The 18,833-nt window shown below is 40.6% G+C and overlaps 1 protein-coding gene across 1 annotated transcript in view; it reads right to left on the bottom strand.

Annotated features, from left to right (window-relative positions):
* nbeab (neurobeachin b) overlaps positions 1-18,833 on the bottom strand; it is a 1,103,372-nt gene that overhangs the window by 20,244 nt on the left and 1,064,295 nt on the right. Inside the window, exon 54 of the mRNA XM_034168398.1 lies at positions 2,015-2,116. Coding sequence (XP_034024289.1) covers positions 2,015-2,116 — 102 coding nt within the window. The remainder of the gene's footprint in view (positions 1-2,014; positions 2,117-18,833) is intronic.

Raw genomic sequence — 18,833 nt, 5'->3', positions numbered from 1 at the left:
CTTGGTGCAGTTTAAGTCTTGAATACAGGTGAAAGAGTATTTGGCACGGTCAACCTTTTTTCAAAAGATAAAGGATTGTGATATTTTACTTCTACAGGTTTTTACCTCTTCTTTCATATTAATGTGTAGCATGATTTGGCAGACTTGCACCATTAGGACTGAGTTAGTCCAAGATGAAGCCACTATTATATGTACTTATTAGGGATGCATCACTCAACTGAGAAAATTGAAAATAGATTTTAAATGCACAGATATGACTGCGTTGATACACATCTGAAGTGTATGAGGAATTGGTCAGTTGTTCAATTTTAAGCTTGTTTCACTGCTATTTCTACATCATCAGTCTCTTGGAAAATATAAGAGTGTACAAGACCATCACAGGAACATTTTTAACTTTGCGGGATTAAGAACAAAACTAAAACTGTCTGATAGTGGATGGATGATAATGGATAAATTTACCTGTTTGAATTTTTATGTCACAGTTTAATACTGTCGCACCTGTTTAGAAGTGGAAAGATAAGCTATGCTGTCTATGCAAAGCTGACAACACATGGCTGCTGCTTCTGGACTTCTTGTATGCAGCACTTATCACTATGTGGTGCTGCTTTCAGCGGTGAACAAAGGGCGAGAAAAGGCAACTCTAATGCTCTACAACACAGCAGCAGAATCAAATCAAATCAATTTTATTTATATAGCGCCAAATCACAACAAACAGTTGCCCCAAGGCGCTTTATATTGCAAGGCAAAGCCATACAGTAATTACGGAAAAACCCCAACGGTCAAAACGACCCCCTGTGAGCAAGCACTTGGCGACAGTGGGAAGGAAAAACTCCCTTTTAACAGGAAGAAACCTCCAGCAGAACCAGGCTCAGGGAGGGGCAGTCTTCTGCTGGGACTTGTTGGGGCTGAGGGAGAGAACCAGGAAAAAGACATGCTGTGGAGGGGAGCAGAGATCAATCACCAATGATTAAATGCAGAGTGGTGCATACAGAGCAAAAAGAGAAAGAAACACACAGTGCATCATGGGAACCTGGTTCCAGAGGAGAGGAGCCTGAAAGCTGAAGGCTCTGCCTCCCATTCTACTCTTACAAACCCTAGGAACTACAAGTAAGCCTGCAGTCTGAGAGCGAAGTGCTCTATTGGGATGATATGGTACTATGAGGTCCCTAAGATAAGATGGGACCTGATTATTCAAAACCTTATAAGTAAGAAGAAGAATTTTAAATTCTATTCTAGAATTAACAGGAAGCCAATGAAGAGAAGCCAATATGGGTGAAATATGCTCTCTGTCAGTCCCTGTTAGTACTCTAGCTGCAGCATTTTGAATTAACTGAAGGCTTTTCAGGGAACTTTTAGGACAACCTGATAATAATGAATTACAATAGTCCAGCCTAGAGGAAATAAATGCATGAATTAGTTTTTCAGCATCACTCTGAGACAAGACCTTTCTAATTTTAGAGATATTGCGCAAATGCAAAAAAGCAGTCCTACATATTTGTTTAGAAGACTGAAGAAGGTCTGTCGTGTTTCATAAAATATGTTTTTGAAGGTAAGCAATGCTACTTTTGTCTTATTCTAATTTATTATGTAAAATGAATGTCTACATTAAACAAAGAATTGTACCAGAGTTCATCGAATCGACTCATTCCACTGTAAAACACACCGTTCTTGGATCATATTGGAGCCCATGTATCTTGACACATACTGTATCATTTTCTAAGCAGGAAATGCAAACCCTTAGAAGTTCTAGAAAAAAAACTAAAAGATTTTTGTGAAGCCAAGAGTGGAGTTAATTATGCAAGGTCACACTGAAGGTTTATACCATCACTCATACATAGAACACAAAGTAAAAGTGTTAAATTAATCCACATTGGTGCCAGACTGGTGACTTGTGTTTGCAGTGAACAAGCATTCATAAAACAACAAATGATAACACAGAGGAGAGGATCAACTCTGAGGCTCATTGTCCCTTACAGTCTCTCTTTTTCTGACAACAAAACAACAACACACTGACCTTTTGCCCCACTGATGACTAGTCCCAGCTCAGCACAAACTGCCACACATGCCACTTCCTGGTCATGACCCGTCAGAACTGCTCGTGGCGCTGGGTAGTCACCTGAAACGTTACAGATTTACAAACCTAGTTACATTTATTTTCCTCCAAAATTCATATTTTAGAGTCAGTGTTACATGACACTGCATTTGTGGGAACTGTGGTTTCTGTGCAGTGGTCTAAATATCCACCAAACCATCCGGTTCTTAAAGCAAGTCAACAAAAGCATGCTGATCATGACGGGCATCTGCAGGAAGTGAAGTCCCTTTCAATTGTCATGTAAATGCAGTGATGTCCAGTGATGGCGGCCAAGCCACATGATTCCAGCCCATGTATTCCATGATTGATGGTGACCCGGGGAAAGGTTGGACATGGGAGTTTCATAGCACCTGGAGTCGACCTCTAATACTGCAGGAAGGGTGCCTGAAGCATGAAAGCAACAATGTCTAATTATATTTTTTTCATGGTGTATTTAATGCATTCAACACACAGGGCCCAATTTTGAGGTTTTACAGTGCATCTGGAAAGTATTCAGTGCTTCACTTTTTCCACATTTTATGATACAGCCTTATTACAAAATGGATGAAATTCATTTATTCCCCTCAAAATTCAAAACAGAATACCCCATAATATGTAAAAATGCAAATTTGCAAAATTGCAAATTTATTAAAAATATAAAAAATCCAAAATCACATGTACAACCCAAATTCCACTGAAGTTAGGACAATGTGTAACATGTAAATAAAACAATACAATGATTTGAAAATCCTCTTCAAACTATATTCAATTCAATGACAAGATATTTAATGTTCAAACTGATAGACATTGTTTTTGTGCAAATATTTGCTCATTTTGAAATGGATGTCTGAAACACATTTCAAAAAAGTTGGGACAGGGCAACAAAAGACTGGGACAGTTGATGAATGCTCAAAGAACACCTAATTGGAAACAGGTGAGTATCATGATTGGGTATAAAAGGAGCATCCCCAAAAGGCTTAGCCGTTCACAAGCAAAGATGGGGCGAGGATCACCACTTTGTGAACAACTGCGTGAAGAAATAGTCCAACAGTTTAAGAACAATGTTTCTCAATGTTCAATTGCAAGGAATTTAGGGATTCCATCATCTACAGTCCATAATATAATCAGAAGATTCAGAGAATCTGGAGAACCTTCTACATGTAAGCGGCAAGGCCGAAAACCAACACTGAATGTCCGTGACCTTCGATCCCTCAAGTGGCACTGCATTAAAAACCAATATCATTGTGTAAAGGATCTTAATTGGAGTCCACCTGGGGTAAATTCAGTTGATTCACTTGTCTACATATAAAGTACCACAGTTGACAGTACATGTCAGAGCACAAACCAAACATGAAAAGTCAAAGGAATTGTCTGTAGATAGAATTGTCTCAAGGCACAAATCTGGAGAAGGGCACAGAAACATATATGCTGCTTTGAAGGTCCCAATGAGCACAGTGGCCTCCTTCATCCATAAATGGAAGACGTTCGGATCCACCAGGACTCTTCCTAGAGCTGGCCACCTGTCTAAGCTGAACGATCTTAGTCAGGGAGGTGACCAAGAACCCGGTGGTCACTGTGTCAGTGCTCCAGCATTCCTCTATGGTGAGAGGAGAACCTTGCAGGACAACTATCTCTGCAGCAATCCACCAATCAGGCCTGTATGGTATAGTGGCCAGACGGAAGCCACTCCTTTGGAAAGGCACATTGCAGCTCACCTGGAGTTTGCCAAAAAGTACTTGAAGGACTCTGAGACCATGAAAAACAAAAATTCTCTGGTCTGAAGAGACAAAGATTGAGCTCTTTGGCATGAATGCCAGGCATCTTGTCTGGAGGAAACCAGGCACCATCCCTACAGTGAAGCATGATGGTAACAGCAATACTCAGGATTGAAGGAAAGATGAATGCAGCAATGTACAGAGGAATCCTGCATGAAAACCTGTTCCAGAGGACTCTTGACCTCAGACTGGAGTGACAGTTCATCTTTCAGCAGATGGAGCTTGAGAGGTGCTGTAAAGAGGCTCAGAACTACACAGGAGGACCTGGTCAATGATCTGATGAGAGCTGGGACCACATTCACAAAGATTACATTAGTAACACATGATGCTGTCATGGTTTAAAATCCTGCAGGGCAGCAAGGTCCCCTGCTCAAGCCAGCACATGTCCAAGCCCATTTTAAGTTCACCAGTGACCATCTGGATGATCCAGAAGAGGCATGGGAGGGGTCATGTGGTCAGATGAGACCAAAATAGAGCTTTTTGGAATCAGCGACACCTGCCATGTTTAGAGGATGAGAACAACCCCAAGAAAACTAACCCAAACGTGAAGCATGGGGGTGGAAACATCATACTCTGGGGGTGCTCTTCTGCAAAGGAGCCAGGACGACTGCACCCTATTGAAGGGAGAATGGATAGGGTCATGTATTGCAAGATTTTGGCAAACAACATCCTTCCCTCAGTGAGAGTATTGAAGATGGGTCGTGGCTGGGTCTTCCAGCATGACAATGACCCTAAACACACAGCCAGGGCAAGTAATATTAAAAGTTAGAACAGACCCAAACAATGAGTCTAAACATCCTACATTTTAACCAAACAAAAATTAGTTTGGTTAAAATTTGAACCATAAGTTTAAAATGTATGCCTCTGGATGACTTGGGTGATATTGCCAGCGTGTGTGTGTGTGTGTGTGTGTGTGTGTGTGTGTGTGTGTGTGTGTGTGTGTGTGTGTGTGTGTGTGTGTGTGTGAGTGAGACACACCAGTTCTCTTTTACCTGCAGAGGATAGAGTAGTTTCTTCTGGAAGCAGCTGTTTTCTGTTTGCAGAGGGTAGAACTATGCATCTGTTAAGAAACTTTTAACAGGTAGGTGCTCAATTGATTCTAATTTTTAAAAGTGTTTGTCACTGTTCATCTTTGTTTACTATGTTATCGGTCTAAAAGTTATCGGACAAAAATGTATCGGAAGATAATTAGTCTGATAATGGTTTTTAAAGTTATCTAAAAAGATAATCCGATAATGAAAACATTATCTTCGATAATTATCTATTATCGGAACTGTGCCCACCACTGAGCATACCAAACGGCAAATGTCAGATCTCCCCAGTTTCTCCGTGATCGAAGCCATACACATACATGCATACTGAGGCCACTTGGTTATTAATATATAGATTCTCCAGAGCTTTGTAGCATTGAAGCTGAGCATCTCCAGGCAGGTGGAGATGCTGTTCTTCTGGTATCACAAACAATCTTTGTTTGAGATAGGTACCATTCCTACAGATGGGAAGAAAGTACTTTTTGTCCCAATCAGGAAAGGGAAGGGTGATGTTATGTCATGTAACAACTAAGGTATCACACTACTCTCTGTGCTGGAGAAGGTGCTTGTAATGATTATTCTTAATAGAATTCAGTTCCAGCTACTAGCTCCTCAGGGTTGAAAACAGCTTCATCCACAAGAAGTCAACTGCTGACCGCATTCCAGCCCTGGGAGTAGGGAAAATCGGGGCATAATGAATTACGGGGCACAGTGACTCAGTAGCTACATCTGCAAAACTACATATGTATTTGATGCAGTTATGCCATATTTTTTATGCATAAAGACATCCCATTTATAAATTAATGTTTTGTTTTTGGATACTTTAAGGGTAAAACTAATGGGAAAATTAAGTAATTTTTTCCTATCAAAAGTAAATTTTGTGGATGTCAGTGTCTTTGTATTTATTTCTCACAACAGAGGAAATGTGAACCAAAAATTATTAGTTAGAAGACTACCCTGTCCAACTGATGTGCATGTGTTATGTCTTCTCCAGACTATCAGCTATTTGATAACATGACTCGTGTCACATGCACCCGGGGCACAGTGAATCAGTCTAGAAAGTGATTTACTGAGCTCCAGTATCAGGTGGATGACAAATATTACTTGTTTAATCTTATACATTTATTTCTCCATGAATTATTTCTATAATTTGTGTACATAAACTGTTTTCACATTTGAACAGAAATTATTATGAAAGTTGCATTTATAATAGTTTCTAAAAGACTTATATCACTATATACAGTAGTGTTCAGAATAATAGTAGTGCTATGTGACTAAAAATATTAATCCAGGTTTTGAGTATATTTCTTATTGTTACATGGGAAACAAGGTAACAGTAGATTCAGTAGATTCTCACAAATCCAACAAGACCAAGCATTCATGATATGCACACTCTTAAGGCTATGAAATTGGGCTATTAGTAAAAAAAAGTAGAAAAGGGGGTGTTCACAATAATAGTAGCATCTGCTGTTCTTAATGTTCTTAATAATAGTAGTTCTGCTAATCTTTTTAGTCACATAGCACTACTATTATTCTGAACACTACTGTAAGACACTCACACATTACATAGCTGGTTTGCTGGATTATAGTTTGTATATGCATCAGCATGTATTTAATAATTTTGATGAAATCTTTATAATCATGTGTTTTTTCATTATATTCTAAGCTGATTCACTGTGCCCTGTGCACTGTGTGTGTGTCTGCGGCACAGTGAATCAAAAATTTTAAAAACAATTTTAAAAACCTGTAAATTACACTTGGGGAGACATAAATAACACAGCCTTATAAACAATAACTTGCTGTATTAAATCCACAACAGAATGACCTAAACCTATGCAAAATGTGTTTACGTTGCCAGAAAACAACATTTCTGATCCACTGTAGAATCTTCCCCTACTCGTAGAATGCAGCCTATGTTGATTTTCGCAAAGCGTTTCATTCAATTGTTTGGACTACAACCCCTGGCAAAAATTATGGAATCACCGGTCTCGGAGGATGTTCATTCAGTTGTTTAATTTTGTAGGAAAAAAAGCAGATCACAGATACGACACAAAACTAAAGTCATTTCAAATGGCAACTTTCTGGCTTTAAGAAACACTATAAGAAATCAGGAAAAAAAAATTGTGGCAGTCAGTAACAGTTACTTTTTTAGACCAAGCAGAGGGAAAAAAATATGGAATCACTCAATTCTGAGGAAAAAATTATGGAATCATGAAAAACAAAAGAACGCTCCAACACATCACTAGTATTTTGTTGCACCACCTCTCGCTTTTATAACAGCTTGCAGTCTCTGAGGCATGGACTTAATGAGTGACAAACAGTACTCTTCATCAATCTGGCTCCAACTTTCTCTGATTGCTGTTGCCAGATCAGCTTTGCAGGTTGGAGCCTTGTCATGGACCATTTTCTTCAACTTCCACCAAAGATTTTCAATTGGATTAAGATCCGGACTATTTGCAGGCCATGACATTGACCCTGTGTGTCTTTTTGCAAGGAATGTTTTCACAGTTTTTGCTCTATGGCAAGATGCATTATCATCTTGAAAAATGATTTCATCATCCCCAAACATCCTTTCAATTGATGGGATAAGAAAAGTGTCCAAAATATCAACGTAAACTTGTGCATTTATTGATGATGTAATGACAGCCATCTCCCCAGTGCCTTTACCTGACATGCAGCCCCATATCATCAATGATTGTGGAAATTTACATGTTCTCTTCAGGCAGTCATCTTTATAAATCTCATTGGAACGGCACCAAACAAAAGTTCCAGCATCATCACCTTGCCCAATGCAGATTCGAGATTCATCACTGAATATGACTTTCATCCAGTCATCCACAGTCCACGATTGCTTTTCCTTAGCCCATTGTAACCTTGTTTTTTTCTGTTTAGGTGTTAATGATGGCTTTCGTTGAGCTTTTCTGTATGTAAATCCCATTTCCTTTAGGCGGTTTCTTACAGTTCGATCACAGACGTTGACTCCAGTTTCCTCCCATTCGTTCCTCATTTGTTTTGTTGTGCATTTCCGATTTTTGAGACATATTGCTTTAAGTTTTCTGTCTTGACACTTTGATGTCTTCCTTGGTCTACCAGTATGTTTGCCTTTAACAACCTTCCCGTGTTGTTTGTATTTGGTCCAGAGTTTAGACACAGCTGACTGTGAACAACCAACATCTTTTGCAACATTGCGTGATGATTTACCCTCTTTTAAGAGTTTGATAATCCTCTCCTTTGTTTCAATTGACATCTCTCGTGTTGGAGCCATGATTCATGTCAGTCCACTTGGTGCAACAGCTCTCCAAGGTGTGATCACTCCTTTTTAGATGCAGACTAACGAGCAGATCTGATTTGATGCAGGTGTTAGTTTTGGCGATGGAAATTTACAGGGTGATTCCATAATTTATTCCTCAGAATTGAGTGAGTCCAGGTTACATGGACTGGGTATTTGGTAGGGTTATGGAAACCAGTGACATAGGTGCTTTTATTCTTGAGAAAATGTTAACAGACAATACTGTGATCTTTACGGAATCAATAGAAACTCTGATTGCAGCACTTGATAAGCTGAGTATCTGTGTTTGTGATTGTCTTGGGTTAAGACTAAGATTTAGGCTTTTAATGACTTCCGGGACTCAGCCATCAGACGTGTATCTGTATATCGTGAAAGTGATGAAATTTTAGAGACACTTGCTTATCTCAGCAGTGACACAGACATGTCTGTGGGTCCTCATTCTTTGTAATCAAGAGATACCTGGTAAGAGCTTATGGACTCATGAGGTCACTGGACAGACGTCTGGTAATGCCGATAATTTTGCAGGATAACAAAGGTCCAAGTCTTTAGGGTCCTGGTGCTAACTGCTTTGTTGTATGGTTGTGAGACAGTTATCTAAGGTGATGAATGGATGTCTTTGATACACAGGAAATTTTACTGAGTAAAATTTACTCTGCTGGGATAACATTTGCACCCAGTCTAAATAGAGTTAAATATACTCTACCACAGGGCTAAATCAAGTCAACATAGTGTAAAATCAAGTCTTATTGGAGTAAAACCACTTGCATTGACTAGACGGTGTTGCAGACTGAATGGTCCGCCCTAAAATGTGGTCTGCTCTGCCTTCACTGCACATGCGTCATCAGCCGCGGTTCACCGATTATCACCTTGTTTCTGCTTCAAACTGCACTCCAGTCATCATCTGTCTCAGGGACAGATATCTGAAGCTTTAGTACAACAATCATTTCCACATAAATTCAGCATTATTTCATCAGAAAAGGCGGAGGAAGCGATCACAGCGCCGCAGCTACACAGGCTGCTAGCTGTTGTGTTCACTGACCGTCCGTCATTTCAAAGCATCATGGATTAATGCCTCATTCCTGCTTAAAACAGCCTTGTTTCTGCTTAAAACTGACTTTAGAATGTTTTAAGAGGTTTTATCTTCCAATCCAATTCAATCCACTTTATTTATATAGCACATTTAACAACAAAAATGTTCCAAAGTGCTGCACATACATAGAATCACGATAGATAAAACCCCCATAGTCAAAAAATAAATTAAAAATAAGAAAATTAACAATAAAAATAACTAAAATGTGCAAGATAAATTTCTCTGACAAAAGAGCCAATGGTGTCCCAAACCTCCTTAAAAAAGTGAGGGGGGACCGGGTCAGTGGGACAGGAAGAGGGTTTTAGATTCCTAACTATTCCTGTCAGCACAGTCATTGACACAGGCTGAAAGTTACTAAAAACACACGAGCACTGATTTGCTACACAATGACACACTCGGGACGGTGATATATTGGCCCTAATGGCATCAACCTTATCAATAAAAAAGTGGAGAAATTTTTCACACGTTTCACTTGTGATTTACAGAAAAGTGGACAGACTGGGATTAAAGACCTTGTCATCTGATAGTTAATAGTCCCATTAATCCAATTAATTGCTTTGGGGGAAGACAGTCTGTCCACAGAGAGTCTGAGCTCCGAAATGACGCATGCACATGGGGGGTGACCATTTGTTCGGCAACACCAGTAGAGCTGATTTCACTCTACAATAGTTTTTTTTTTTTTTTTTTTACTCTATTTAGACTGGGATCAAATGTTATCCCAGTAGAGTAAATTTTACTCAACAAAATTTACTGTGTACTTGATCTCTCTGGAGGATCCTTGAGTACTACTCAAATGACTTCATATCAAACGAGCAGTTACTTAGAGAGACTAAGATAAGAAGTATGACTTGGATTGTGAAAAAGCATCAACTTGGCCATTTTGGCCATGTGGTGTGTTTCTTTGTGCATGATCTAGCACGCATGTCCTTGAGTGTTGAGGACCCCAGTGGCTAGAGAAGGCCAAGAGGACACCCACATTTCACCTAGCTGTGGCAGATAGATGGTTAAAGCTGGATAAATACATATGTGATGACTGTGTCCTGCAATCCAGCTGTGTGAAGAGTGTCTACTGTCCACAGTGGATGTGGTTTTGCTGTGTGTCCCCGTTTCATAAGAAACCAGTGGGTGGTAAAGTGTTTTCCTGCACCATTGCTACGGAAGAGTCTACAGACAGAGAAAAGCCATTTGAGTTCAAAGATCTTTAAGTCCAGCCTGAAGACATGCATGCTCCCGGCTGACATTGAGGGTCTGTAATTTTTTTTTTTTACATTTTTTTGTCTTAACTTTGTTTGTGTATATACTAAATTTTACACACACACACACACACACACACACATACAGTAGTGTTCAGAATAATAGTAGTGCTATGTGACTAAAAAGATTAATCCAGGTTTTGAGTATATTTCTTATTGTTACATGGGAAACAAGGTACCAGTAGATTCAGTAGATTCTCACAAATCCTTGTGAGAACAAACCAAAACTGTGGTTATACAACTAAGTACTAGTTTAGTGATTCACAGGATTGCTATAAAAGCAGTTTGAACATAATAGGCTTGAGTTTGTAGCATCAACAGCAGATGCTACTATTATTGTGAACACCCCCTTTTCTACTTTTTTTACTAATAGCCCATTTTCATGGCCTTAAGAGTGTGCATATCATGAATGCTTGGTCTTGTTGGATTTGTGAGAATCTACTGAGTGTTGGTCTAGTGGTTAAGGTGTTGGTCTTGAGTCCAGAAGATCATGGGTTCAAATCCCCGCCTGACTGGAAAATCACTAAGTGCCCTTGGGCAAGGCGTTTAGGCCTATTGCTCCCGGTGTGTAGTGAGCGCCTTGTATGGCAGCACCCTGACATTGGGGTGAATGTGAGGCATAATTGTAAAGTGCTTTGAGCATCTGATGCAGTTGGAAAAGCACTATATAAATGCAGTCCATTTAGCAGACATGAATAAGTTATTTATAGTTTATTTATTTATTTATTATTTTCAGCAAGTTTTCAGGGTCTCTACTGCCATCCCCTGGCCAGTAGTGCTCATGGCAGTATTCACCCTAAGTATTGAGATATTTCATAATCCTTTGCGTGCCAGAGGGTTGCAACCTCTTGCTGCAGCTGATGAAAAGAAATAAAAATGTCCATTTTGGTTGTATAATGTTCATTTACAATTGTCGCCATGGATTCTCTCTGTGCTGTTTAAACCGCAGTAACTCTGGCACGCAAAGGATTATGGGATAGGGTCTGAGTGTCTGGGCGCCAGTAGATGGCAGTGTTCTATTTATTTTAACCCCGGTTATATCACAACTTGACTTTTGGCTTTTGCAAATGGCTTTTTATTTTACAAATAAAAAATGGCATATTTTACAAAAGCACATTTATATGTAAACACCAACACACACCTCACATTAACATGTTTGCTTTTATATAGAATGAATGAGTCAACCAATCAGTGTTAGCAGAGGCTCATTTTACCCATAATCCCTTTGGCATCTGTGTGTTAATTACAAAACTTCAGAATTAGTGCATTATTTCAAATTAAAAGATGTGTGTTATATTTTAACGTTGTACAAATGACAGAATTGACATTAATGGAGTTATTTGTTTTTGTTATTTGTTTTATAAATCAAAACCATAAGTCAAAACTGCTTTATTTTCCAAGACCTCTACCTCATGACAACACTGATATATACTATTAAGGAATAATGACATATTTTTCGTGTGTGTGTACAGTTGAACTTAATTGCTCTTCTCAACTGCTTCACTGTTACAAGCTATGTAGTAAACAGGAGCTTCCAGCAGTGGGCAGAGTGCACAGAGACAGAAGTGCTGATTCACTGTTTGAGTTTGCGGTTTCCTTTGACGCTACCAGAAGTGTACATGGTGTTAAAACTCAAAATCAGCTTGTTAGTAGTTGCAAGTGTACCGGAGACAATACTGAAAGTTATTGGTTAGCTGGAGCTTCTGATAATTTTTTGGGGGTGGTTTATTGGTTTAGCTCCATAAAAGATAACTTTTCAGTTAGCTGATTAGCTGTTATCGAAGCAAATTTTTTGGTTAGCTGTGCCAACCACTGCCTATATATATATATATATATATATATATACGAGGTCTATTAGAAAAGTATCCGACATTATTTTTTTCAAAAACCATATGGATTTGAATCACGTGTGATTGTATCAGACAAGCTTGAACCCTCGTGCGCATGCGTGAGTTTTCCACGCCTGTCGGTTGCGTCATTCACCTGTGAGCAGGCTTTGAGTGAGGAGTGGTCCAGCCCCCTCGTCGGATTTTCATTGCCAGGAAATGGCGGAATGATTTGGGCTTTTTTTCCATCAGAATTTTTCAGAAACTGTTGAGAAAAGAAACTGGCAGCTGGAAACCATTAGAAAAATTTATCGGGCTTTCGGTGAAAATGTTACGGTCTTGGTAGAGAATAAGGAGTGTTACTGTCGCTTTAAGGATGGCCCCCAGCGGCTGTGGGGCGCCGTGCTCCGAAGCCGCCATCGACAGGCTGAACGACCATTTAATTTCTAAACGGATGGCTGTCTGGATCCGTGACCATCGTGTGCCATTTCTCTGGTTATCACAAGAGCTGGACATCAACCATTTTCCGGCAGATTTCACTTTTAACAAGAGATTTTGTCATGGAAAGCCGAGCGGCGGCTTCGCACGTCACGATGGATTTGCTACTGGAGCGAGACAATACCACCTCCATTTTGGTCTCACAGGACGGCTTTGAGATGGTGTTCAGACAGCTGTCGGTGGTTTTTCCATCGAGTGATTATCCGAGAAATTGTGGATGTGCCTGGACATCAATCAGTCAATCAATTTTTATTTATATAGCGCCAAATCACAACAACAGTTGCCCCAAGGCGCTTTATATTGCAAGGCAAAAGCCATACAATAATTACAGAAAAACCCCAACGGTCAAAACGACCCCTTATGAACAAGCACTTGGCGACAGTGGGAAGGAAAAACTCCCTTTTAACAGGAAGAAACCTCCAGCAGAACCAGGCTCAGGGAGGGGCAGTCTTCTGCTGGGACTAGTTGGGGCTGAGGGGAGAGAATCAGGAAAAAGACATGCTGTTGAAGACAACAGAGATCAATCACTAATGATTAAATGCAGAGTGGTGCATACAGAGCAAAAAGAGAAAGAAACACTCAGTGCATCATGGGAACCCCCCAGCAGTCTAAGTCTATAGCAGCATAACTAAGGGATGGTTCAGGGTCACCTGACCCAGCCCTAACTATAAGCTTTAGCAAAAAGGAAAGTTTTAAGCCTAATCTTAAAAGTAGAGAGGGTGTCTGTCTCCCTGATCCGAATTGGGAGCTGGTTCCACAGGAGAGGAGCCTGAAAGCTGAAGGCTCTGCCTCCCATTCTACTCTTACAAACCCTAGGAACTACAAGTAAGCCTGCAGTCTGAGAGCGAAGCGCTCTATTGGGGTGATATGGTACAAAGAGGTCCCTAAGATAAGATGGGACCTGATTATTCAAAACCTTATAAGTAAGAAGAAGAATTTTAAATTCTATTCTAGAATTAACAGGAAGCCAATGAAGAGAGGCCAATATGGGTGAAATATGCTCTCTCCTTCTAGTCCCCGTCAGTACTCTAGCTGCAACATTTTGAATTAACTGAAGGCTTTTCAGGGAACTTTTAGGACAACCTGATAATAATGAATTACAATAGTCCAGCCTAGAGGAAATAAATGCATGAATTAGTTTTTCAGCATCACTCTGAGACAAGACCTTTCTAATTTTAGAGATATTGCGCAAATGTAAAAAAGCAGTCCTACATATTTGCTTAATATGCGCATTGAAGGACATATCCTGATCAAAAATGACTCCAAGATTTCTCTGTGAGATTTCTCACAGTATTACTAGAGGTCAGGGTAATGCCATCCAGAGTAAGGATCTGGTTAGACACCATGTTTCTAAGATTTGTGGGGCCAAGTACAATAACATCAGTTTTATCTGAATTTAAAAGCAGGAAATTAGAGGTCATCCATGTCTTTATGTCTGTAAGACATTCCTGCAGTTTAACTAATTGGTGTGCATCCTCTGGCTTCATGGATAGATAAAGCTGGGTATCATCTGCGTAACAATGAAAATTTAAGCAATGCTTTCTAATAATACTGCCTAAGGGAAGCATGTATAAAGTGAATAAAATTGGTCCTAGCACAGAACCTTGAACTCCATAATTAACCTTAGTCTGTGAAGAATACTCCCCATTTACATGAACAAATTGTAATCTATTAGATAAATATGATTCAAACCACTGCAGCGCAGTGCCTTTAATACCTATGGCATGCTCTAATCTCTGTAATAAAATTTTATGGTCAACAGTATCAAAAGCAGCACTGAGGTCTAACAGGACAAGCACAGAAATGAGTCCACTGTCTGAGGCCATAAGAAGATCATTTGTAACCTTCACTAATGCTGTTTCTGTACTATGATGAATTCTGAAACCTGACTGAAACTCTTCAAATAGACCATTCCTCTGCAGATGATCAGTTAGCTGTTTTACAACTACCCTTTCAAGAATTTTTGAGAGAAAAGGAAGGTTGGAGATTGGCCTATAATTAGCTAAGATAGCTGGGTCAAGTGATGGCTTTGCCAGAACATGTCCCGTGAGGCTTCATCACGGTGTTGCTTTGCGCCATGCGGCACCGCCGCGACGCGCGGAATTCCTCCGCACAGAATTCCTCCGCACGGAATTCCTCCGCACGTCTGTCTCAATGTGCTGTAAAAGTGCTGATGTCCACGTCTTTTCACAATTCCTGTGCTAGTCAGACGACGTCCCAGATAAAACACAGCGTCCAGTTTGGAAATGAATGGCACATTCCACTGTTAAAGGAGTTTTTGTCATGGAAAGTGGAGCAGTGGGTTCGCGCGTCGCGGCGGTGCCGCATGGCGCAAAACAACGCCGTGATGAAGCCTCACGGGACATGTTCTGGCATGTCCAGGCACATCCACAATTTCTTGGATAATCACTCGATGGAAAAACCACCAACAGCTGTCTGAACGCCATCTCAAAGCCGTCCTGTGAGACCAAAACAGAGGTGGTTTTGTCTCGCTCCAGTAGCGAATCCATCCTGACGCGCGAAGCCTCCGCTCGGCTTTCCATGACAAAATCTCTTGTTAAAAGTGAAATCTGCCAGAAAATGGTTGATGTCCAGCTCTTGTGATAACCAGAGAAATGGCACACGATGGTCACGGATCCAGACAGCCATCTGTTTAGAAATTAAATGGTCGTTCAGCCTGTCAATGGCGGCTTTGGAGCACGCCGCGCCCTACAGCCGCTGGGGGCCGTCCTTAAAGCGACAGTAACACTCCTTATTCTCTACCAAGCCCGTAACATTTTCGCCTAAAGCCAGATAAATTTTTCTAATGGTTTCCAGCTGCCAGTCTCTAAGTTTCTGAAAAAATTCTGATGGAAAAAAAGCCCAAATCATTCCGCCATTTCCTGGCAATGAAAATCCGACGAGGGGGCTGGACCACTCTTCACTCAAAGCCTGCTCACAGGTGAATGACGCAACCGACAGGCGTGGAAAAACTCACGCACGCGCACGAGGGTTCAAGCTTGTCTGACGCAATCACACGTGATTCAAATCCATATGGTTTTTGAAAAAAATAATAAGGTCGGATACTTTTCTAATAGACCTCGTGTATATATATATATATATATATATATATATATAGTTGTGAAGGACTTTGTTTGTTTGTTTTTTACAGCCCAATACAAATAAATTTATTATTATTGTATGGCATCCTTGTAAGGTGTGATAGTTTCAGCTGGACTCTGTGATGGACCTCACTTATGCACAAGCTTTCTCATTTTTGGAATCAGGAGGCATTCACATAAGGTTACGCCTTGAGGCAGCATTGTATTGATTTGGCGCTATATAAATAAAATAAACTGAATTCAGCAAATTGGCAGTGGGAAACCTGATGTTTCCCATTTGTTTTTTAATATGTGTTTACTCTTGTTTCATTTAATAGCTGTTTCAATTCACTTTTGTTATGCATATTATGCATATGTCACCTGTCTCTGAGAGAGAGACAGAGAATGAGAGACAAAGAGAGGTGTCCCTTGTAAAATGTGGTCTTTTCCTCTCCTCTCCATTTTTTTTTTTTTTTTTTTTTTTTGTCCAAACAGTGTGGTGGAGCAGACAGCTCAGCAGGATAATTTCAATTTCAATTTTTTTTTTCATTTATATAGCGCCAAATCACAACAAAGCTGCCTCAAGACGCTTCACACAAGTAAGGTCTAACCTTACCAACCCCCAGAGCAAGCACACAGGCAATAGTGGTAAGGAAAAACTCCCTCTGAGGAAGAAACCTTAAGCAGACAAGACTCAAAGGGGTGACCCTCTGCTTGGGCCATGCTACCGACACAATTTATAAAACAATTTATAAAACAATTTACAAAACGAATATACAGGAAATGCTGCAGGTGCACAGGACAGGAGGGTTTCAGAAACAGACACCACACCCATCTCTGGATGGAGCCGCACCTCAAACAGAGAGAAAAAAAACATAATCAGGCATCAAAAAGACAACAAATACAGTATAATTTGTCAGCATTAAACAACAACAAAAACAAAACAAATAATACATATTAAGGTGATCGCCGGCCACTAGCCATATGAAATGGAAAATAAGTGTGTCTTAAGTCTGGACTTGAAAGTCTCCACAGAATCTCACTGTTTTATCAACGCAGGGAGATCATTCCACAGAACAGGGGCATGATAAGAGAAAGTTCTGTGACCTACAGACTTTTTATTCACCCTAGGGACACAAAGTAGTCCTGCACATTGAGGAACGTACGTAGGGTTTAATTAGGTCAGGTAAGTAGGGAGGTGCCAGTGCGTGAACAGTTTTATAGGCCAGTAGCAGAACTTTAAGCAAGTGAAGAGATGCCAAAATGGGTGTAATGTGTTCAAACTTTCTGCTTCATGTCAAAAGTCTGGCAGCAGAATTTTGAACCAATTGGAGAGCCCTAATGCTGGACTGCAGTAAACCAGAAAAAACCAAAACAAAACATTGCAGTAGTCCAATATAGAAGAGACAAAAAGGGATAAAAAGTTTGGCAATCAATATGTAGCCCTAGGTTTGAATCACAGTCGTGCTACCTGTCTGTGTCGTGGGAAAAGGCACTTCATGTGCATTGTCCCAGTCCTTCCAGTTGTAAATGGGTACCAGCCTTGGTGAAGGAAGTAACATGTCAGCCTGCTGTCTCATCCAGGGGAGTTATAGAATATCACCTGCTTCATGCAACAAGATCTGGGGACAAGCACCAGCAGGTATGTGTGCCTATAAGATATACTTGTATCTTTCCACAGTGGCCATAATAACAAACGTGTCCACATGACCACAAGTGCTATTGTCATTTAGAGAACGCCGATCCTGGGTACAAAAATGACAACTGCATCAGGTGGAAATTAGCATTGACACTTGTGTTGGGCTTTGCACTGCTTTGTGTTGTGTGTATGATTGGGCTCATTGTGCTGAGCAAATAATGAATCTGCAGAGCAAACAGCCAATGAGGCAAAGAAAACATTTCAGTAAGTATTCTGGCTCACCTAAAAAATTACTATTTGTCTTTAGCCTTTAATATTTTCACTATATTTCATCAACCGAGCTGCCTGATGTCACCCCCTGGACATACTATATGGCTGCTGGCATTCACACTTGTGGTTTAAAGTTCAACAGAACTCAGGGAAAGTTGCTGTATCCACCTAAATGACAGGAGCATCCTGATAGGTGATGTGGACATGTGTCAGGTCTCTCTTATCCCAGTGTATCAGCTGTGCAGCTGCAGTGGACCAGTCACTGAGCTGGACTGTGATCGATGCAGCACAGTCCCTCAGAGACCAGGACCCGAGCAGCGCTGTCAGTCTCAGCGCCCGGTGCTGAGGGGAGCTGAATAGGACAAGTGTCAGAAAAAGCCTCAAGGGGAACAAGGGGACTGAGCGCAGCTCACCTACCTGACAAAAGATTCAATCAGCCTGCAGTGCAAACCCCCACCTTCTGCAAGCCCCTGGGACGAGCCAGAGTCAGCTAGCACAATTACCCGGTGCAAAAATCCCCCCTTGTGCCGCTGTGATGGTCCGACTGAGAGGCAGAGCTGTGATTGAATTGGAAGTTATTTAAATTATTACACATTTAAGACACACACAGCCTTTTGTAGTGAGGTGAAATCAATTTCTTGGACACGCCACATCTGTGGGCCAGGAGGCAGAGATCCAGAGGGCTGCTGCACACAACCTTCAGACAGTGTTATAGGACACATAACAGGCATGAAATCAGCAGAAGGAAAAAGACGGTCTGTAAGAGAATAAAGAGCTTTGGTGCTCTTCATGCTTTATGACATTCACTTGAAGGCTTCCAGTGTGAAGATATGAAAAATGGAAAGGTTTACCCCTCTGGGCCTTTGCACACCTCCCATCTGTATTAGTACATGACTGATGCTGACTGGCTGCAGTTATCCTCAGAAATCTGTATCATAACACATTGGATCCTGGATCATTTACAACTAAATCGCCACACACCCAAACAAACAATCACATGTCAAGAAATAC

The sequence above is a fragment of the Thalassophryne amazonica genome, chromosome 4 (genome assembly GCF_902500255.1).
Source record: "Thalassophryne amazonica chromosome 4, fThaAma1.1, whole genome shotgun sequence".
Taxonomy (NCBI): Eukaryota; Metazoa; Chordata; class Actinopteri; order Batrachoidiformes; family Batrachoididae; genus Thalassophryne; species Thalassophryne amazonica.
Note: the sequence above shows the minus strand (reverse complement) of the source record. Positions and strands in the feature narration are given on the sequence as shown.